This window comes from Bufo bufo, chromosome 3, assembly GCF_905171765.1.
Source record: "Bufo bufo chromosome 3, aBufBuf1.1, whole genome shotgun sequence".
NCBI lineage: Eukaryota > Metazoa > Chordata > Amphibia > Anura > Bufonidae > Bufo > Bufo bufo.
The window spans coordinates 179,025,984-179,049,978 of record NC_053391.1 but is presented as its reverse complement, the minus strand read 5'-3'; the positions used below and the strand labels follow the sequence as shown (position 1 = coordinate 179,049,978).

Genomic DNA, 23,995 nt, shown 5'->3' with positions numbered 1-23,995 from the left:
ATAACTGGAATGGGGAGACTTCAGTACCCTGAAAGATTATCAAAATAGGGTTATTCACTTTAGAAAAAAGGGGACATCCTCTGCGTCTGGAGGAAAGAAGGTTTGTACACAAACATAGAAGAGGATTCTTTACTGTAAGAGCAGTGAGACTTTGGAAGTCTCTGCCTTAGGAAGTGGTGATGGTGAGTTCACTAAAAGAGTTCAAGAGGGCCTGGGATGTTTTTTGGAGTGTAATATATTACAGGCTATAGCTACTAGAGATAGGTCATTGATCCAGGGAGTTGGGAGTTATTCTGATTGCCTGATTGGAGTCGGGAAGGATTTTTTTTCCCCTTAAGTGGGGAAAATTGGCTTCTACCTCACAGTTTTTTGGGTTTTTTTTGCCTTCCTCTGGATCAACTTGCAGGATGACAGGCCGAACTGGATGGACAGATGTCTTTTTTCAGCCTTATAAACTATTTTACTATGTTACTATGTAGATTGGTGGGAGTCTGACACCTGGGACCTCCACCGATGAGCTGTCTGAGGAGGTCATGGCACACCGGTGAGCTCGATGGCCTCCACACAGCTTACCAAGCACAACACTGTCCACAGGGCCGGTGCAAGGATTTTTGCCAACACAAGCGAAGCTACATTTTGGCGAACCCCCCCCCCCCCCCCCCCCCGCGCAGCTCACCTGGCCCTGGTCCCGTCTGCAGCAGCTTACTTCTCCTCTGTGTGGTCCTGGTATCTTCTCTCTGCTTCAGACAATCACTGGTTTGAGGACCGTATTTTTCGCCCTCTAGGTTTTAGAGAAGGATAATAAGAAAAAAATATTTTCCATTACACCTCAGGTCAGACCAGCAATCAGACCCCCAATGTTAATCAGATCTCAGCTCACAGCCCCAAACAGACCCCCAATGTAAATCAGACCTCAGATCAGACCCCCATGTCAGACATCAGCCCCCATCCATCAGCCCCCCATGTCAGCCATCATGCCGCCATGTCAGCCATTAGGCCCCCATGTCAGCCATCAGCCCCCATGTAAGCCATCATCCCCCCTGTCAGCCATCAGCCCCCCATGGCACATTTCTCCCCCTCCATGTCAAATCAGCCCTCCATGTCACATTTCTCCCCCTCCATGTCACTTTTTTCCGCCCTCCCCCAGGGTGCGCCATAAGGAAGCCGCTTGGTCTGCCTTTTGGTAGCACCGGCCCTGACTGTCCATTGGCTTAGTATTGCAGCTTAGCTCCATTCACTTGATTGGTGCTGAGCTGCTCCTAGGCCACGTGGCGAATGGTTGTGACGGACAGATACTGATGACCTATCCTGGGGTAGAACATTCGTTTTAAACACTTGGACAACCCCTTTAACTGTTTATTACATTTAATTTTCTCAAACCAAAGCATTTTCATAATTGACGGAAGCATGTACTGTAGTTAGGATGACTTTTCAGCTCTGTAAAAGCAAGACTGACTTATTTTCATCGTGTACAAATACTATATAAGTCTTTGTTTTTGAGTGAGTGTGCTATTTGAATGTATAAATTTACTAATGCATGGGAGTTTTATGTCTACTTTTCAAGAGCTGCTCTGAGATGAGAATGTGCCCACAGAAAAATTGCGGAACAACAGGATAGCTTTGTAAAGGTATAATCGCTCGGCAATCTGATGATTTTAGCAGCAGCTGCGAGTATGTTTGCTTTGTGTATGTTTTTTTCTGCATTCAAGCGCATAAGCCATTTTAAGCAGTAGACCTTTAATTTTGTCCGTGAGATCTTTGGGAAGATTTGTTTCCTTGGAGCAAATTGTATCAAATGCACCGCAGCATGAGGATTAGGATTTACTGGCAGAGGTACGACTGTCAGCTGAAAGAACAAAGTTGCCTAAATTTGTTTTCCAATGGCTAAGCAAATCAGACGATTGTTAATTTCCTTTAGGTGCATAACTAGGCGCTGTGTCAGTTTTGGCTACTAAGGGTCCCTTTACAAAGAGCAATTACAGACCCAAAGGAGTAGCAATCAACAATATACAAGTTGATCACCACCCGTTTAACGGTGTTTTTCGCATGGCCCTATTGGGATGATCATAATTATGATCATTTGTTTCCCATTCAGGTTGAAAATTGGCAGCAACATGTCTTGTGTTTGTACATGCTGATATGATGCTGAGAAACAATGATTTCTGGTACAGCATGAAAGATTTGATCACCCCACAAATGAGTGCTCTTTATTGCTTTGATCATATTCATGTGTAAAAGGGAACTTAGAGAATTCGTTTTAGTCATTTTGTTTGGTTTTTAGTAGTAGAGTGGGAACTATGCAAATAATGAATGAGGGTACAGGTGCTTAAATGTTTTACAGACAGTTGACAGCTTAAAAAAAAGGAAATAACCCATTTGCCACATCAAAAGTATAGAGGAAGATTTATCAAACTGGTGTAAAGGAAAACTGGCTTAGTTGCCCATTTTATTTCACTACTTATACTATTTTATTTTACTACTCTTATATAGCGCTTCTATATTCCGCTGCACTTTACAGACATTAGCATCGGGTTGTCCCTAATTGGGCTATATTCTAAGTTCCCTATCAGTATGCCTTTGGAGTATTGGAGGTAACTGGAGGAGAACTTACAAACTCCATGCAGAGTTGTCCTTGGTTGGATTTGAACTCAGGACCCCAGCGCTGCAAGGCACTAGTGCTAACCACTGAGCCACCATGCAACCTATTACATTTCCAAAGGAGCTCTGAAAAATGAAGGGTGGAGTCTTTTTCCATTGAAACATTTCTAAAATATTAAACAGTAGAAAGGGGGTACATAAGTGCAAGGTCTCCTCAGAAGGCTAGTTGACAGATAGTCCCACTGCATTGCTAACGGATTTGGCTTGGGGCTAAACTACGGGATGGAGGCTTAAAAATTGTATGTTCTTCCCCTTCAAATCACTCCTATGTTCCCAGAACAATCTCTAGTAGCCACAGCTGAATTGAATTGGATAGGAATCTTGAAGGCTAGTACCAAAAATTATATGTAAGTACACAGAATTCTGAGGTCATAGCTGCTGGAGTACTTGAAAAACGGGCACAAGTCACGACAGGCAGCAATCAAATACAGTAGCATAGTCAGGAAGAAGTCAGCAAACTAAACACTGTTACAAGGCCACAGGAACTAACAACATTGTTGCTTAGACAAAGGCATGATGTCAGAGGTAGGTCTAAGTAATTATGTATGTTTAGGTCAATTGGACCTTTAACAAATTGGATTTAGTTTACTGTAAGTACATGCATATCCGAAAAAAATCTGCAGCAGATTTTGCAGCTAATCCGCAGTGAATCCACAGCAATCCGGATGTGATTCATGCAGATTTTGCTGCCAAAGTTTGATGCGGATTAGCTGAGAAATTCACCACTGCTTCACTGAACGGGGAGAAATCCACGGTGAAAATATGCAACAGAAATTGAAATTTTGGTGATTTTAAAATCCAAAAGTCAGTTTCCACTAGGAAAAAGTCAGTAAGACTTGTTTGAAAAATTTGCAGGTAAAATCCACAACAATTCTGATATGTATGGTGGTTACTCTTAGGGGAGCAGTGCAGAGGTGATCCATTATAGAAGTAATGGACTGTAAAGGGTCTATGAGACCGCACAATTATCAAGAACAAGCGTTCATAGGAATGCTCATTTTCCAGTCAGCCGATGCTTGTCTATAGGCTGATGGACATCTTTCATCAGGATGAAAGAAACCCGATTATCGGCAACACATCTCCCGGTGTAATCGGGTATGTGCAGCCGATAATGAGTAGAACAGAATTTGGGAGGAATGACTGCGGTAACAATCGTTTGTCCCACATTCAGTTTGCATTGGCCTGTGTAATTAGGCCGGTACAAACAAGAGCGAATGGATGTGTTATCATCCATCGGCACTCACACTGCTTTTTACATTGGGCAATGTGATAGCACCTTAACTTTTTTGGTTGTTCACTTGCCTCACCATTGGGGTCTTTGCCAGCTCAGGGGGTAGACTAGACACTTACATCTTTGATGGGACATTCTCTTGTAATTCCAGCACAATGATACAGTTTTACTGTAAGGCCTGCTTCATAAAAAATAGATGAGACCTACAGATGACATGGGAAATGGGTAGGGAAAGGTCAACCTACTGCCAAGGAATTACTGTGAAGGAGAATCTAGTAGTTTGATAAGGTTAAAGGTAGTGCCAGTGGATGGTTCTTAAAAATGTTATGTTGTTTGATCTAAATGGATAAGCTGGACCATGCCAATTGCCAAGTTGATGTAAAGCTACCTATGGTGCAGAATCACTAGTGAACTGGGAATTTATTTATCCCTCTACACCAATTTCCTGTATATAAGACCGGTTTTATTGCAAAAATGTGTTATTTTTCTTCCTTTTATGGCACGCTTACCACTTTTCTGAAAAGTGGGTAGGAAAAGGACAGGTCCTATGTTGCCTAACAAATTTAACAAAACCTTTGCCACATAACTATTGTAAATTACAACAGAAATTTACGATAGCTTCTAGATTTCTTTTTCTTGCGCACAAACCTCCCAAAAATATTAGGAAGTGTCCACCTTACACCAGTGTGTTTTATTTTATTTTATTAAGACTGGCATAAGAAGTACCATGCCCTTGGACTGACTCAAGTCATGTGACTGCGGCTATGTGGTGACTCTTGGCCTTTCATGTTCAGACCCCTTCATTTTCATATGAAACACAGTTTGAATCAGTACCCTGAACCAGATTAAAAAAAAAAAATCTAATGTTCTTTGCAAAAATGTTGACAGAGGCGCAGATTGCTTGTGCTCTTTCACCATGAGATATAGTATCCTTTATATATATATATATATATATATATATATATGTTGAGAAAAGAACATATATATCATTTTTCCCAAGATAAACTAGAAAAATTTAAATACACTAGTTTACTTTTGGTGCCATGTTAAGAGGGGTTGTCCGGGCTTTTACTATTGATGACCTATCCTCAGGAGCCAGGTGTCGAATCCCCGCCGTTGAACTATATGAGGAGAGGGCGTGCGCAGTGCATACGCAGATGTGCCGTCTCACGTCTCTCTTCCTGCGGGTTATTCTAGGGAGGCTCGTCCCCCATGCCGGTATGAGAAGCGACGCGGGTGTTGGTGAGCGAGGTAATTACAACGTCTGTGAGGGGCCCGGGCATATGGGATTATAGATCTTAGATAACCCCTTTAAGGTCCTGGTCTTGAAAGAGTTGTCAAAAAATGTGCCTCTCAGAGGCGATCGTTCCATACAGTATTATGTAATAAGAATATGCAGAATTACTGTTTTTGTAATGAAAAATTGCATTCTATACAATCTGTGGGACTCAACCCATTTAATTTGTTGTGGGTCCTGTCCATGAAATAAAAAAAGCTCTGTACCTTTAAAATGACTACTTCTAATAAAGTATGGGATTATAACATGTAAATAGGATCACATGCTTTGTGGCTTGTGCTTTTGCGGTCTTTCTAATTTACTGTGCATATATTCTCACATATGGAATCTCGGGCAGGAAGCGAAAAGAAGCAGTCACGTAGCGCAGAACGTTAAATTACAGCTGCTCATGTGAAATTATCAAGATCTATTGATGCATCCCCAAAGCAATGAAGAAGTTGCTGCTGCCAGCATTTTGGATTGTTGGATTTCCTCTATAGATTGCTGTATAAACAAGGCAAGGTAACAGAAGTGCCTCGACTAATTCTTCGTAAAGAAGCAAAGTCATTTAATCTGTGTATCTGGAGCCATTAAGTACAAAGTGCGAGTATTTATTGGCTCTTTGATGCTGATGAACTATTTTCTTGAGTAAATTCTTGTAGTAAATCAGCCATTCACATAGTGACAGTTTCACTCGGGAGCAAAAATATTATTATTTCCCAAAATGCAAATAAGTTTTCAGCTGGCTCTGAAAGACGGATGAAACGTATAAAATCAAAGAGATTGAAGGCACTGGGTGTCGGTATAATCATTTGTGAAATGGAAATAAATGGTTCAGAGCAAAGCATGCATCGTTGTAAGCCGAGGCTGCACCAGTTGTGTGAGATCAAGACCGTATACAGGACACACAGAAGGTTCACACGTCGTTGACTTGTTTTAGGATCCGGTGCCTTTGGTCGATCAGTTGAGAATTAAAATATTGATCTCCTCATTCATCTTTCTCCACTTAGAAGTCTTCATTACTTTATTGGAACTGGACAACTTCCAAAATACATTGTAAATTTTATGCTTGTGTCTCACTCTCTAAATGAGGCCAGAAAATAGTTTACAGCTGGAGTTTCCGACTGTTTCTCATCTTCAGGAACAACATTTTTAAAGATTTGGACTAATTTCCCCTTGCACATCAATTCTGGAAGATCTACACTCTCATTAATGGGTTTGCATTGAGCACCTTTTGTGGCATATACACATCTATTGTAACTAGTGGCTGGATCTCCAGAATCTCACCAAAAGCAGTGAAAAAATGCCAGGTCCAGCATGGAGCACCGGTATTATTTAAAGGGTTATTCCATAAGCTATGCTATAAATGGCCGATAGATGCAGGTCTGGCTTGGCTATTTTAAATAAGTCCCATAGCAGTGCATGGAGAAATCTGCGCATGTGCAGCATTCTCTCTGTTCACAGGGGCCCCTTTCTTGATAGGAGCAGATCCCAGAGGTGAGGCCCACACCTATCAGCATTTATGGAGTTTCCTATCGATATCAAGACTTTTCACCTGAATGGGACATGCAGAAAACCATGCACATGGTGCAGAAACAACACCATTTAGACTGATCTTTTAGTCAAAATTTCTGCAATGAATCTGCACATGTTCTGTATCATCTATGTAACATTGTTGGACATGTAGACCATTAAAGGGATTGTCTAGGATTTTGATTTTGATGGCCTATCCTAAGGATTGGCCATCAATATCAGATTGGCGGGGGTTGGAGATCCCTAATGATCAGCTATTTAATTGTAGCATCAGCACCGGAACTACACAGCTCCGTCCATTGTGCACTGCTTCCATTAACTTCAACGCTGGGTGCAGTGTTGCAGTTATCAACTCTGTCCACAAAAAAATGGCCAGTGTCGCATAGTTCTGGTGCCAGATAAAAAGTTGATTGGCAGAGGTGCAGACCCCTGCTGATCTAATATTGATGGCCTATAATGAGGATAGGCCATCTATATCAAAGTCCTGGACAACCCCCTTAAACTGTGGTACCTTTCTTGACTGTGATCTTTTACTTTTTGCCCTGGACCATAATTTGGGGAACGAGCAGAACACTGACATGGTTGACAACCTTTTTATTCTTTCAGCTGCAAATCCACCAATTTCCAGGCTCCCCCTCTGCTATACAAGATGGCTACACCACTTCTCAAACTACTACTATGCACAGTGTGCATTTGGTAGTCAAAGACCCTTCCTGCTTGTCCAACCCTTCCTTCATATTGGTCAGCATTACCCACGTGAGACGTAGTGGCCGATCGGCAGTATACATGAGGTACACTGAGAAGTGGTGCATCCATCTTCTACGACAGAAGAGGAGCCCAGGAACTGGCCGATATGCAGCTGAAAAAGATAAAAAGAGGCCACCAGGTAAGTCTTCTGTCATTGGCCATTTAATGTGAATTTATTCATTAATGGCTGGTCGCTTTAAACAGGTTGTGCCATAATGGACATTTATCACCTATGATGTGCCATATCTGCACTGTGGACAGAGATTGGCCACAGTCATTGCGTGCCAGTTTGGTGCATCATCTCTCCTACATTTTAAAGAAAAACCTGAGAGGAACTTTGTAATGGCAGGATGAAACATGACCTCTAAGGGCAGTAATATATATTTTTACTATATTCTATTTCGTTTGCTATTGCTGTTTTTATTTTTTTATTTTTTTATCTCAATCAACTGATACTTGCCATATACTTCAATTGGTAGCCTGTAAATGCCTCACTATACCAGACAGGAGCAATAATCTTGGCAATATGGAAGGAATTAAAGAAGATATTGTAAAATGTGGTAAATTTTACATAAAGTAAATGAACCATTGGTTGCTTTAGGTTACATCACATTTTCCTGTTGTAAGGGATCGCTCTCTGACAGGGCAGTGCTCCAGACTGAAAAAAACAAATTAAATTGTTAGTCGCCAAATTTAAAATGCATAAAATTATATTATAATTAAAAAAAAAAGACATGTCTTACCTTGTGTAGTTGCCCATTTGTCTCTCCTTTTGATTCGTTCTTCTAACCCCATCAATCTTGAGGCTCATGGTACTTCATTATACCCCCTCACTGTTCCTCTATTAAAGCCCACACCTACTCTCACCCTCATGGCTACTATAGTGTTCCCAAAAGAAAAAAAACCTGGGATGCTTAGGAGCATGAGGTTTCCTAGGCTACAGCTCACACAGTTAAAGGGGGTTGTGCACTCATTTCTATAAACTCTCAGACTAGCCAGATTTGCGTTGCTGATCATGCTTCCTTGATCCCTAGGCGCTGGCTCATTCGCTTCCAGGCCTCCACTACTTGTCTTGGGTTTCTCCATGAAAACTTGTATCTTGATGCCGCTGCAGCCAATCACTGGTCACAGTGGAGATCTGCTCCCCTTGCATCACAAGACCATTTAACATAATGCAAGGGAAACAGTCGTCAGTTATTGGCTGTAATGGCGTCAAACAGGAAGTTTACATGAAGGGACTCAAGACAAGCAACGGGGGCTGGAGAGCAAACGAGCCAGGATCCAGCACTGGGGATCAGGTAAGTATGATCACCAACAAAGGTCCTGCCAGTCTCAGAAATTAGTGTATACAAATCCTTTAAGGGGGTTTCAAACCAATATTCTTCTATATGTGACACAGAATGGGTTAAAATAAACTATCCCCTCTGCACTCCTTAAAAGGCCAATCACTTAAGAGAGTCGCCACTGCAACCAGTGACCACATCAACAGGCATCACGTGTTGATGGGACCAGCATGACAGTGAGCTGGAAACACAGCTTTCTTTCTTTTTTACACATTTAGAAAAAATATAATATAGCAGATAAAAAAAAATAGATAAAAAAAATTAATCTTTACTCTTTATTCTCAACACCTCTGCCTGCCTGTCAGTGAATGAAAACCTTTGTTTGCTCTCAGACGGAGGAAATATTGCCAATATTCTAGTGCTGCTCACTGTGTAACTGTGGCTGGACATGGACATTCAGTCTGCGAATGTCAACCTTGAAGGTTTTCATTCACTGCCAGCAAGCAGAGGTGTGGGAAAGAAGACCTCCTCTGGCAGCTGAACTAGCCTGTGCTTATCCCCTTACATGCTGTTTTAGTGCCTTTATCCCTCTTTTTAACTTCACTACATCTGCCCATCACCTCACATGTCAGTAAAGAGCCGTGCACTAACATAGCCGTCCTTTTCTTGATCGTGCACAGTATAGGCAGCAATCTCTCCTTGTTAAACTGCATGCCTTGGGACTGCTGAGCGAATCCCTAGGGGGTGGGGGAAATACTTGTCTTGTCAAATAATGATAATATAGATTATATGATTTATGATCAGAAATGGTTTAATTACAGACATTACTAGTCTGTGCATTGATAGGACTGTGCTAGTTTCACACCACAGTATGTCTGCAGGAGCTCTGTACTGACCTTCCAGCACTGCCGGGGTCGCATAGCATTGAAGGCAGAGATTGGTAAGCCCTGTTAGAACAGGCATAAGCACCGGCTGTGCTGGTTTCACACCACAGTATGTCGGTGGGATCCCCCGTCCTCACCTGCGTAGTACTAACCGGGTTGCATAGCATTATATTGATTTATGATGCTATGTAACCCTTACAGTTCTGGAATGTATTGGATAACACTGACAGCATTACTGTCAGACTACTGAAGGCTGGAGCCCAAAACGCAGAAACCCAAGCCATGTCCACTCCACCCTATGCGGGGTAGTGTGAGGGGTGGATCTTCACCCAGCAGATGTCTGCTGGATAAAAACCTTTTTTTCTTAAAGTGGCAGAGCAGAGGAGGGTCTAGGCGCAATTGACGACAAGACTACAAAGTCTTGTCGCCATTTTACAATTCTAAGTCGCATTGGCGACCATTTTGGTCGCCATCTGGAACACTGCCGGGGGTCGGCAATGACAGACTTCTCTCAGACAGATGGGTTCAAAGTCCACAGGGTGATTTTTTTTGCCTTTTCAGCAGTACAGATGATCACCCAATTAACATTACTGAGTGATATGAGGTTCCAGCACCACAAAACACCAATACAAAACAAACACCTGCCCGTCTGGGCTCTACCTAATACATAGGTCTCCCTAACTCACCTCTAAGACACAGTTCACACAAGGGGTGAGATCTGGCTTTACTCAGCCATCCCATCCAGCAGCCTCCTGGCTGTGACCACACCAGTACCTTGGGGGGATATGGTCCAAGAGTCATCCCGACTGACTATGCAACACCTCTTACCTCAGGAGTCGCTGGGCCCCCCCAAACTGAGGCTTCCTCAGCCTTGTAGCCCCACAGCCCTCCTGGCTGGGACCACACAGAGCTCCTGCAGGCTTCCTTTCCCAATTCTTCTCTCTGACTCATACACAGAGGGTTGTTTTATCCCTCATTGATCATTACCGACTGCCTCACCTGCAATCACCCCAGGTTAAAGGGAATATGTGTAGTGGAAGGGTGTGTGGACTGAAAGGTCCCACTGCCAAACCTACCTCTCAGTCCAAATAAAATCCATCCCATATAACTTTAACAAAACAGCATTTCTAGACTTCATTTACCTCACCCAGCTGAGGTATCTGGGTGGGATCTGCACACCCACCCCGGTTATACCATACACATTACCAATTCATATCTGAGGGCACAACTCATGTTTTTATCACGGGCATATCACCTGTACAAAAATTATTGTCTAGCGTGAGCTTCCTCTCCAATGCATCTACAGAGAACAGAAAGATTAATCTATTCTCTCCTAGAGGTACAGTTTAGTAATGTATTCCCTGTCCCAATTCCCCTCTTCTGGCGTTGATCCCTTTTCTTCTTTAACAAACAGCCTTCTCATGCAAACCTAGCAATCAGTCAAGAGATTTATCTATCATATCAAGGCTGCAGAATTGCGGGTCCTACAAGGTCTCTGATATCAGCACGACTGAAAGGTGCTCTCACTTTCTTTTATTGATTTGGAGGAAACTGTGCCCGCGATGACAGAAACAAAGATTCCAAGATTAGTCTTTTGTCTGGCTGCTTCGTGAGAAGTCTTGCATCTGCTGGTCTCGGGCCAGTAAATCTATTTGAATGCAAGGTCACCTAGGGTGTGGATTGTTGTTATTATTGGAGGGCCCAATTTTTCCCCAGCTGCTGCATAAAACACCACTGAGGACATGACAGCGTCTAGCAGGCCGATATTGAGCACGCTGATTGACTTCTGCTTTTCAAGCCGGCTGGATCTAAATTTAGTTCCTCCACATTTGCCTCCTTTCTCAATTTCTCTCGCATGGCACAGTAACATTTGATTAAATTGCTTAGTCTGACTTATGACTAGAAGTTGGGAAAGAAGCCGTTTTGTGGCGTGTGTTGCCTATGGTGCTTTACTTAAATTATGTTATAAAATATAGCAGTATTCGCTGCTTATACTTTACTGATTAAATTTCTCATAGTGGCGTATATTATAGAAAAAGTCACGGTCATCCAAATGACATCGTAACTGCAAAGTGTAGCTTTCTATGAGCCTGTCTTCCGCTAGCGAGGTCCTTGGTTTAGCGATTGGTAGGGATCTCAACACCCGGACCCCCACCAATCAAAGTTTTGACATGTAACTGTGCCCCAATGCAAAAAGGGCCTTTGAATCCTCTCAGGGACCAGGACAGGGGTTCGAACGCTACCCCTACACCTCATAGCTTCACCACTGTATTGTGATACTCATACAGTACTAATTGTCTGTGCTCCGCCTAAACACATTTACTTATTCCTGCATTTCATATATTGCCCTCATAGCTGGCACCATGTGTAAGGCTAGAGTTACATAGTGAAAGGTTGCGCGCATTTTTCTGGAATGACAGTCACAAAAAATCAATCCAAGTCAGATTTTTGTGCATCTGTTGCATTGCAGCATGTCGCATTGTGACACCACTATCATTGCAACAAGAAGTCGCGTGACACATCACCATATAGCTGTACACTTTTTTTTTCCGCAGTGTAGCCCCAGTGTTAGACATATGGACATGACATAGCTGATCGCCTGGCTAGCTAAGACGTTTTAAAGAGGAACTTTCACCACTCCTCACATTCCTGTTTTAATAGCTACATGCTTTCCCCATGTAATAACAATTCTGGAACATCTATTCTTATGGCTTTATGTTGTGCCATTCCGTTATTATTTCTACCAGAAGTTATGAATTAATTCCTATTACCCTTCAGTAAGGGTACAGAGGGGAGGTAACCAGTTGTGGGTGTGTACCTGCACAGTCTGAAAATGGTAGCGCTGATTGGATAGAGTGAGTCTGTGCAGGTACACACCCAACTAGTTACCTCCCCTCTGTACCCTTACTGCAGACTGCTAGCGAGTCATAAGAATAGATGTTGCAGAATTGTTATTACACAGGGAATGTATTAAGCTATTAAAAACAGGCATGTCAGAAGTGGAGAAAGGTCCTCATTAAAATTTTGAACTCAATATGTGCAATTCCTCATCCCCAGTAACTTACCTTTTTCCTTAAATGGATTCAGCTTTATAAACCCTTTTAACTTTGACTAGTACTGCTATGTAACAAACAATACAATAGACTCCCATGCTTCCCAATGTTCCATTCCAGCACTGAGGACCTGACCTGCCTTTCTTCCAGACCCTGGCCTGTAAACTTTCAGATGGATTCATGTACGCCACTGTGGGCAATCACTGACCTTAGCAGTGATGTGTCCCCAAGCAGCATTTGACCTCCACATGCTTGGGGACACATCACTACGATTTATGTGACCCCATCAGGAAGTTTAGAGGCTCGAGACTGGAACGGTAAGGTACTCTAAGCTGAAACGGAGTGGCAAGGAGCAGGTCATTTTTAGTTTTTTTTGTTTTATTACAGTGCAGTAACGGCCAAATTTAAACGGGGTTATAAAGCTTGACAACCACTCTAAAGAAAAAGATAAGTTAGTGGGGAAGCACACATATTCAGTTCAAAACTTAAAAAGTCTTCCATATATCTTTTTACTGTATATAATTTTTTAGTTGAAAATTAAGAAACAAAATCACACGCAGACATACATCCTTCTAAGCTACTTTCACACTAGCGTTCGGGGCTCCGCTTGTGAGTTCCGTTTGAAGGCTCTCACCAGCGGCCCCGAACGGATCCGTCCAGCCCTAATGCATTCTGAGTGGATGCGGATCCGCTCAGAATGCATCAGTTTGGCTCCGTTTGTCCTCCGCTCCGCTGGCGGACACCTGAACGCAGCTTGCAGCGTTCGGGTGTCCGCCTAGCCGTGCGGAGGCAAACGGATCCGTCCAGACTTACAATGTAAGTCAATGGGGACAGATCCGTTTGAAGATGACACAGTATGGCTCAATTTTCAAACGGATCCGTCCCCCATTGACTTTCAATGTAAAGTCAAAACGGATCCGTTTGCATTATCATGAACAAAAAAAAAAAATAATAATAATTTTTTTTTTTTTTTTTTTTTGTTCATGGTAATGCAAACGGATCCATTCTGAACGGATCTAAGCGTTTGCATTATAGGAGCGGATCAGTCTGTGAAGATACCAGACGGACCCACTCTGAACGCAAGTGTGAAAGTAGCCTAAGGGAGTGTTAAGCTGAGTTTAATAGAAGATAAATTAGTTCTGCAAAATGAATGATAGTTAAGAATATGCTTTCCATATGTAAATATCTATGTTATTTAATATAGTTGTCCTATTAAAGCAATTGACCCATCGATTAGCTGATCACTATGGCTCTAGCTTCTTGACTTTATTTCCACTGCAGTGATCACAAATGCTGTGTTACATGACAGCCATTCATTTGTAACACATGAACATGCTAGGTCACCAAAGTAAGGTAGCCCTTTTATCAGGACACTATTTTGGCTTATATTTTGGTAATGATTATAAACCTGTGGGTAGTTTGCAGGGTATTGGGGGGGGGGGGGGAATATAATTTTACTCATCTAGTTCAGTTGTAAGCATTAGTCCATAAAAAAGATATCAGAGAACTAGAGAGAAGCAACCAGATTAATACGAGGTATGGACATCTCATAAAGAAATTTCATTAAGACTAAATTTACCCTAGAGAAGAAATGACTGAGGGGTAATAAAAAGTGATGCAGTAAATTATTCTTGTCGCTGACCCAACCAAGAACATGGGGTCATTGCTTGTGGTTAGAGGAGGTTCAGCTTTGTCACAAAGTTCAAAAGTATTTTATGGTGAGAACTTTTACTTTATGGAGCATAGTATTGGCATTTGGTATTGGCTGAAAGTGTGGAGAGAGTGTAGAAGAGCTTAGATATACTATATAGACAAAAGTATTCAGGCAAACCTTTTAATGACTGAATTCAGGTGTTTCATTCAGTCCTATTGCCGCAGGTTACTAAATCAAGCACCTAACTGTGCAGTCTGCCGACAGTGAACGGTGGTGCGATGGAGACATGTCCAGTGATGAATGACAAACCAGCAAGGCATGGTTGAGTAAGTTTGCTGTGGAAGAACTTGATTGGTCTGACGTCAACCCCTATCAAACGCCTTTGGGATGAAGTACAACGGGAACTGTGAGCCAGGCCCTCTCATCCAACATCAGTGTCTGACCTCACAAATGCTCTTCTAAATGAATGGGTAAAAAAACTCCCATATACACACTCCAAAATCTTGTAGAAAGTCTTCCTAGAAGAGTGAAAGCTGTTTTAGCTGCAAGGGGGGAGCAACTGCATTCTAATGAATATATGGATTTAGAATGTGATGTCATAAAAGTTCCTGTAGGTGTCCCAATAGCCAGTGAAGGAATATTTTCCACTTCAAATTGGGTCGCTGCCATTTGGAAGAGTGGTTTTTCCCTTCATCTGGCTTAATTGGGGGGGGGGGGGGGGGGGTTGAGCTTGATTGTTAAAGATTGCTTTTTTAGCTCACTAAGTATGTATGTTGCTATGTAGGTATGTTGCATTTCTTGTCCAATAACCAAACATGTGCAGCTCTGAACAGTGCAGAACTGCACGTTTGGTGAATGGACTGGATTATAGAGTCACGCAGATCAAAACATCCGGCGATGGGGGGGGTATGCGGTGGGGGCAGCCAGTAGCAGGGCGCGACGGAGACGAGCCTCACTAGCATTACCAGCGATGCTAGATGCTAGGGAAGCTTGTCCCCATCGTGACCTGCTATTGGCTGACGTGATGGGGAGATACAGCGAAAGTGTGCGGGGATCAGGAGCGACGCGGGTGCTGGGAAGCGGTGTAAGTATAATCTATATGAGGGGCCCTCGCATTGGGGGGCATGTTTTATAGTTTAGAAAACCCCTTTAAGGATGTAGCTTGATCTGTAGACAAGAACACAGTACATGCCAAGTTCTCCTTTAATTAGGCTGCTGGGTGATGTCAGAGGGAAGCACTAGTTAAGGAAGTGAGAGGGAAATTGAGAGATGCCACCAGGGATTCCATTGCAGAAGTAAGGAGAGATGATTAACAGTTATACGTTGATCACACACCACGTACGTGATGTGCATAGAGCATTAACTGTACTATTTTATTATCTTAAAGCAGTTGGCCTTATGAACATAGCATTAATGACCTGTTTTTTCACCAGGCTGATCCCTTACTGATACAATTTATAGATTTATTCTTTTTTCCTCTAATATTAGATAGAAAATTATTTGTTGCGTACAAGTGTAAGAAAACCTGTTTTGCTGGGTGACCAATGGCAGCCATTAAATATTGATCAATGTCATACACGCAGAAAGCAAAAAAAAAAAGCCCTTCTGAAAATAACCTTCTGCGCATATACTGCATCCAGCACAGCTTATGCAAATCTTGCCATTTTCTCTTGGGCGTCTTTTCATAATTACTCGAGGTAGAGCTGGTCGGTTTGCAGTGGAGAGATCTGTACCTCGTCTGTAATAAATGGTATGAGCCCAGGCTCAGCTGTTGCTTAATGATTGCTTCTTGTATTATGCATGGCATGGTGAGCTAAGCATAGTTACGGTTCACTGGCAGATACAAAGACATTGGTTTGTTTTGTAAAATTAAAACTTTTAACCTTATAACACATACCATAATACAATTAGACTTTGACTACATTGTGCTATTATTTGTGGCCACTTACTGGTGGGTGAACGTGGAAATATATTTCATAAAATGCCTTCTGTCTTATCTGTATTTGTCAGAACTACCACACTGCTACATTGTTGCTAAGATGCTGTCTGCATTTATTTTCTGCTTGTGTCTTGATGGGTTAAAGTACTGTAGTACTCCTACAAAAATTGTTATTCTCTGACCTGTCAGAAAGGTACATGATGTACCGTAAATTGTAGTGAAGGTAATCTTCTTACCAGTGACTGTATTTGTGAGTTATAACCTCCCTTCTGATCCTCAGCTGTGTCACATGACCAGCACTCTGACTCTGTATCTGACAAAGCATCTTGTGTGTGGACAGGAAGCCAATTTCTCTGTGTATTCCTATTGGAGCCCCAAGGTCAGTCTAATAGGAATAAATAGAGAAGTAACTGACTGCCTGTCATTTGTAGATCAAAGTGCTGGTCACATGACACAGCTGAGGCTCAGAAAGGAGGTTTTAATTCACCAATACAGTCACCAGTAAGAAGATTACCTTCAGTTTACATCATGTACCTTTCTAACAGGTCAGAGAATATACATTTTTGTTAGAGTGCTTCTTTAAAGGAATTTTCCAAGACTTTTCAATTGATAGCTTATCCTTAGGCCATCAATATCAGATTAGTGGTGGTCCGATTCCCATAACCCCCAGGATCAGCAAATCAAAGGGGCTGTGGCACTCCAGCATTATTTACCAGACACAGTGCCATGCATTTTGTAGGCGAACCTCTGAGACCAGGGATTGGCTGCAGTAGTCATGTTGGCATGATGCCATCACTGGAGCAGCATGGGAATTTGTTGTGAAATTGAATAGCAAAATGATACTATGCATCTCAAAGGAACCCTCCAAAAAACAAACTAGTGCAGGGCCTGAGTACTCAGAGACAGAAGTCATGCACTGTCGCTTCAGATTCTACATTTAGCTTACAGGGACATTGCCTTCAATAATGTGTTTAACACATCCTGTTAACAGCCTAGTTGTGAATATTCTATGTATTTTTTTTTAAATAAGTGGATGGTTCTGGATATAATTTTTTCATGTTATTCCATGTCTTCTACTTCATGTCCTGGCTCTTAATTTCCTCAATTGTTTGGACTTCACAGCAAACAGCCTCGTTTAAAGGGAACCTGTCACGTTGAACATGATGTCTGAGCTGCAGGCAGCGTGTTATAGAACAGGAGGAGCTGAGCAGATTGATTTATAGTTTTATGGGAAAATATTTAGTATGAATTGATTAAATTCCTGTTCATTCTGAGTTTTGAAGCCAAGGAGTCGGTCCTATCAGTGGTTGACAGCCTTCCCTCTATAGTGTATATAGAGATAGCTGTCAATCACTGATAGTGATGAGCGGCAAGGGCTATATTCGAATTCGCAATATTTCAAGAATATTTTGTAGAATATTCATCATATATTCGCGAATTTCGAGAATTCAAGATTATTTTATTGAATTCGCGGAATGCGAATCTGTAACGCGAAATACAGGCATGGGTCACTTTGGTTACATTTTTCAAGCTCGTATAAGTTTCCTGAGACTGGAGAAAATGGTTGGCACGGCAGAACATTAGAATACCGTAACTTTATATGCAGATAGAGTCAAGTGCTCCAATATATTCGCGATTGCGCTAATCTGCAGTGATTAGAATATTTTTTACGTGCAACTTCACATTTTAGCAGGTCTGACTACAGATTACTGATTGGTGCACTAAGTATTGTTGTGAACTTGACATTGCTTCCTTCCAGGGTGGATTTGATTTAAATCAAACTGATTTAAATCACGATTTAAATCACTATTTAAATCACTAGTCACTAGTCAGTAAGGCTTGATTTAAATCTACATAAAGACTAATTCTTGCTGGTATAACATAATAAGCAAGTAGATGAAGATTTTTAGAATAACAACTTTTCATATTAGTTTGATTAGGTTGATTCTGCATTCATAGGTTTGTAGAAGTTAGGATTAAAGTCTTTTTCTCAACTCTGTTCATGTTATAACATTTTTGCTGTGAAGAAGAGGCATGTGATCTCTGCTGAGTCAAAAGTAAACCAAGCATCTGTGATAATATCTTGTAGGCAGAGAAACTGCCCAATAATCTTACAAAAACCTCTGGAAGAGCATGACATTGTGAATGGATTAATTTATTTATTTACCAAAAAAATTTAACATATACAGCCTTATTCTACATAATTAAAAAACGAATCTTTATTTCATAATGAAATAACCTTTGGATGGTAATATATTTTCCTCAAAAAGCATTTTATATATTAAAAAAAATCTGATTTAAATAAAAAAAAATCCGATTTAAATAAAAAAAATCAGATTTTGATTTAGTTTTTTTATCCACCCTGCTTCCTTCTCATTGGCCCACAAGCAAGAAGCAGAGAGGAATCGTGTGTTCAGATGAAAAATAAAATGCTGAATAATCGATATAACGAATATAAAGCACTATATTCCAAATATTTGCGAATTCTCGAAGTGGCTATATTCACGATAAAAATTTGCTATTCGAATATTCCTGCTCAACACTTATCACTGATAGGACCGCCTCCTGGACTTCTAATCCCAGAATGAGCAGGAATTTAAAAGTTTAAAATCCAACTATAAACTATATATCAGTATGCTCAGCTAATCTTGCTCTATAACATGCTGTCTGCAGCTCAAAAACTATTTTCCACATGAGAGGTTCCTTTTAAAGGGGTATTCCAGGCTAACAATATTGATGACCTGTCTTTAGGATACATCATCAATATCAGATCAGTGGGGGGTCCAACACCTGGCAACCCCATAAATCAGCTGTAACCTGCAGCCGTTGGCTCCGGAACTGCCACTGAGAATAGAGCAGGAAGCACAGCTCCGTTTCAAGTGTAGTGACTATACCGGGTTCCTGCAGCTCAGCTCCCATTCAAGATAGATCATTATAGGGGTTGTCCCATCACAGACAATGGGGTCATATCGCTAGGATAGTCCCCCATTGTCTGAGAAGTACGGGTCCCATCTCGGGGTCCTGCATCTACACCGAGAACGGAGCGGGGAAAGGTGGTGGAGGGCGCACTCGATTGGTGGTGTCCGTACCCCTGGAAACCCAGGATCCTCCAGCCATAGGTGCGGCTCCCAGAGGTAGTGATATACCCCCATTTCTGCGATGGGAATACCCCCTTAATATCCATAGCCCCAGAAACCCCTGTAAATGGAGATGAGCTACCATCTCAGATACAGCCCATGGACAGATGTAGAAGGGTTTGGGCTAAAAATTACACCCTTGTTCTGAATAACCCATTTCTCTGAATGCTACAATATGATACCTAAAATTGAGTTTCCTAATCCTGACAACCCCTTTGAGCTACAAAGGATAGTGATGGCTTCATTTCACCAGGTACGAATGGACAAGCAGCTATGGAGCATATGCTGCTGTAAAGCTTGTAAATCACAGCATTTGATGGAATTCCCAGGATTTTACCTTCTACTCTCTGTCAGTCACACTATAGCACATTATACTGTGGGCCACTATGATAAACAGATTATAATTTGCTATAGTGTAATCCCATTCTATTATAGTATATCACATTATAATCAGTTAGAGCTGACAAGAGCGCACAGGAGAGCCAGACCTGGGGAATTGCCAAGAGGCTTTTATTAAAATCAGCCGTGGTAGACAGTACCTCACTGCAATTATAGGATAAGTATGGTTATTGTCTTGTAGTAAAATAAGTTACGCTGGAACAAGGGGAGTGACAGAGGGAGAAAAAAGGTACCCAGAGAGCCCCTTACCCAGAGAGTGATCAATCCCAAGTGCATCGTGAATATAGGTGGCGCTGACATTTGTATGCAGCGCTATTAAAGGCTATTAAGGAAATTGATGTACGAAAAAGAGCGAGTATGATTAAAAGAGCATTACACCCTGGCAATCAGACAGAGCCCGGAGGTGGGTCCTTGGCTTGTTAACAAGGATTTGCTTATTAGCTATACCTTGACTTGTGATTAATGCATATATGACATGAATATTAATCCCAAAAATGTCACTAGAGCTCTCAACATCTATATAGAGGAGCGCATTCAGCTTTTGAAGACAATAGGATACAGTGTACAGTATGCAAGTGGTTCAGTGATTTAATTACACATTTACTGTGAAAATTCATTAGTCTGACACTCTGTGAACTGAAAATCCTGTTAATTCACCAAACAGCAAAAATAAAAAGTCTCTTGCAGGATTAGCAGTAAAATTACCTAATAATTCAGCCCTGTGGGTGTCCAGGATGGGGGTCCCTGGCGGCAGCTGTGTGTGCCCTGGAATTTTCTTTCATTTGTAGCTTACACTGTTGAAGCATGCAGTCTCACGTTGTTGCTATCGGCCTATAGATAGCAGCACAGATGTTGATTCCGCCATACAGTATGCAGTTATCAGTACCAACATCCCTTTCGACTTGCATAGTGGGAGACAGGGCAGTTTCTAGGCAATGTGGTTAACATACCTCCTAGTCGTCCTGGATTCACTCTCATTCAGTGACAGTTAATTGCAATAGTGAAGCGGGGAGCTGTTAACTGACAGAACTGTAAGGCTACTTTCAGATGTGCGCTACAGCTTTCTAGCATGTGCAGTGGTTTCTGTTCAGTCAATTCTCGTCATATTTGCCGGGTTGTGGCCTGATCTCAGCTCTACCGCATTATAGTTAATGGAGCTGCCAGGCTTTCCAGTAGCATCCAGCAAATGTGCCAAGATGTAAAAATAGCCTAAAAGAAGCACAATCTGGGCATAACTACTGTTAAAGTGGCATATCTACTGTGAAATGGGGCACAATGTGAGCGTAACTGCTGTGAAATGGGCATAGCTACTGTGGAGGGAGCAAAATATAGACATAAATACTGTGTGGGGACACAATGTGGGCATTACTACTGTGTGGTGGCAAAATGTGGTCATAACTACTGTATGTGGGCATAAAGAAGAATTACTATGTGGGGGACTGGGCAGGATTGGGGCATGTATAGATTGGCATTGGGTAGCATTACAGGAATGGCTTAGTATAAAAAAAAATTTGCATTGGCACGCTACACTGCTGCTATTGTTCCTTTTTGCGATTTTCAAAACCTGGGAGGTATGTGTCCAAGAGTGTGAACATCAAAAAAGTGCCCCCTTCCCCCAACATCAAATAATGGCACCTGGATGTGGGGTATGCTGTCCCTTCAGTTCTACCTGTATGCTGCTGGAGGCTGTAACTTAGTCCAGCATTTTGCAGCAGAGGCCTGATGAGATACAGACCTTGTTATATATTGATATAAATGGACTGTGTGTTCTAACTCCTACAGCTCCGGATCAGTAGAACACTCTAGCCTCTAGGAGCAATGGGGCCATTGCCGTTACACCTAGAGGATCTGCTCTCTCTGCAACTGCGCGCTTTCTGCACTTTAATTGACAGGGCCAGGCATGATGACGTTTTTCACTGCTTGGCCCTGTCAATCAGAAAGTGTAGAGGGCATAGTAGTTGCAGAGAGAGCAGAGCCTTTTGGAATAACAGCAACGATGCCGTTGCTCCTAGAGGATCATTTGCATATATCAAAACACATATGACTAGGAAGTGGATTGGTCTTGTGACCGCTGCAGCCCATCATATGCCTCAGTGCTCACAGCCACTAGAATGGTACATTGCAGCTGTTATGTACCATTCAAGCTGTTGCAACTGCTGATGTCTGTGAACGGAGCAGACATGGGACTGTGGACAGGTTTGTGAGATTTTTTTATGTTCATACAACAGCCCCAAATTAGCCCCCAAATTCACACAACCCAATGGAAGTGCTCATTAGTTACTATTGCCCCACTACCTTTGTGGTAGAAAGGTGGCACCCTGTACAGTTGCACCGCTCGTCCAGTCCAAGAAATGGCCCTGGTGGGAGACTACACAGCCGAGACACCATGGGCACTACATTCATTTCTGTGGAGTTCTGAGAACAGCCAAGCAAGTGTACATCTTGGGAGTCGTAGTTTTACCACAGCTGAAGTGCCGGAGGTTGTCCATTACAGCTCTATAGAATAACACAGTGGGACAGATGTACTAATCCACAGTATAAACTTAGACTAGTACTCTAAAGATTTGCCAAATGTATCAAAGTGACTCATGCTGAATCATAAATTTGGTCCATCTTTAAACAATTTTGTCAAAATTTTTACCACCCATTGGTCAGCTTACTTTGGACCAACAGTTTGGCACAATTTTGTTGCACATTGTTCCATCTTAAGCTACACCACTTTAACCTTTAATGGGGTTTTCCAAAGCCCACTTTCAATTATCTTCTCTCTTTAAAGTGATTTCAGGAATTTTTATATTGCAAACTGCATAAAAAACGGTCACAAAACCCTAGACTTTCAGTGGCATGCTCCATTCAGACTCCTCCTCCGTGTCGCCGTGCAGTAAAGAGGTACTGGGGTTCTAGTCGGACCCTAGTGATCATATATCTGTCACTATCCTGTGGATGGATGATGCTAAAAGTTATTTGGTCAAAACCCCTTTAGTGTACTACTATTGCCATATAGCAGGGATGCCCGACCTGCGGCTCTCCAGGTGTTGCAAAACTACAACTCTCAGCATGCCCGGACAGCCTACAACTATCAGCCTATAGCAGGGAATGATAGTAGTTGTAGCTTTACAAGAGGTGGAGAGCCGCGGGTTGAGCATCCCTGCTACTGTATATAGGCTTACTCAAAAAACCGTATGTAGGTCCCTGTCCATGGTGCTGACTACAGTAATAAGACACATCCACAGTAAAATCTCTTCTCTCTCCTAATAAAAAGCAGAAACACTTCTGCAGAGTTCAGAAGTTGAGAGAATTGTAGGCACAAAAATAAAATATTTTGGAGGGCTTCAGAACAAGGATTGGATGGTATTTTTTAACTTTACAATGTGTTTAGATGGAGTTGATATGGTGAATGTTTATCATATAAGGAATAGATTATTATTATTATTCATTAGTGTGCACCTACAGATGTAGCAAGGTTAACACTCAAACTCGTAACTCAAATTTCTTAACTCATCGCCTTATCGTGAAACAAAAGCCATTGAAAAGCAATTGAAGGTGTGTTAACTCTACTAGAGTTAAGCATGTGTGTTAACTCTACTACATCTGGTAATCGTCCGAATCAGGTTGTATAGTTGATATTAACATGATCAAATGTCCGTTGTTCTTTTTTTAGATGGTACGTTCCATTGTTCAGCCTGATATTCCTGATGATGCTGTGTTACCTGCGGATAATCTACGTGGCAAAGCAAAGGGTAATGTTTTCTCTTGTCCTTTTTATGCTTATTTTAATTCCATTAAAGGGATTGGCCAATTTTGAATGTCATTTGTCAAAATGTCAAATACAGTCGTGTATAAGTCCTACTTGTATATGTGTATACTGTCCTCCAGCTATCCTAATCAAGGCCGCCAGGTACCCCGGTGTTAGTTAGATAAACATACTTTCCTGTTGTCCACCTCGACCATGCCCTGCCAAATGGTGGCGACCTCAGAGTTAGACTGGCCCACCATAGTAGCAGAAGATTCTCAGTTTCAGAACTGTCAACTAGAACTGACTTGGGAGCCAGTAACCAAATCAGGACTGGATATACTGCACAGGGGCCCAGTAGGAAAAGACCAGTGCTTCTTGTTGTATACTTCTTGCATGTAAAGGACTTCATTGTCATAGTTGTTACTGATCATAATCCACAAGAGAAGTCGGTAAACCATTAAAAAG

At 41.9% G+C, this 23,995-nt stretch overlaps 1 protein-coding gene across 3 annotated transcripts in view; it reads left to right on the top strand.

The window, feature by feature from the left end:
- LOC120994900 (G-protein coupled receptor 1-like) overlaps window positions 1-23,995 on the top strand; it is a 653,505-nt gene that overhangs the window by 424,892 nt on the left and 204,618 nt on the right. For all 3 annotated transcript variants that reach the window (XM_040423783.1, XM_040423781.1, XM_040423782.1), the window contains one exon: window positions 23,456-23,534. In XM_040423783.1, coding sequence (XP_040279717.1) covers window positions 23,456-23,534 — 79 coding nt within the window. The remainder of the gene's footprint in view (window positions 1-23,455; window positions 23,535-23,995) is intronic.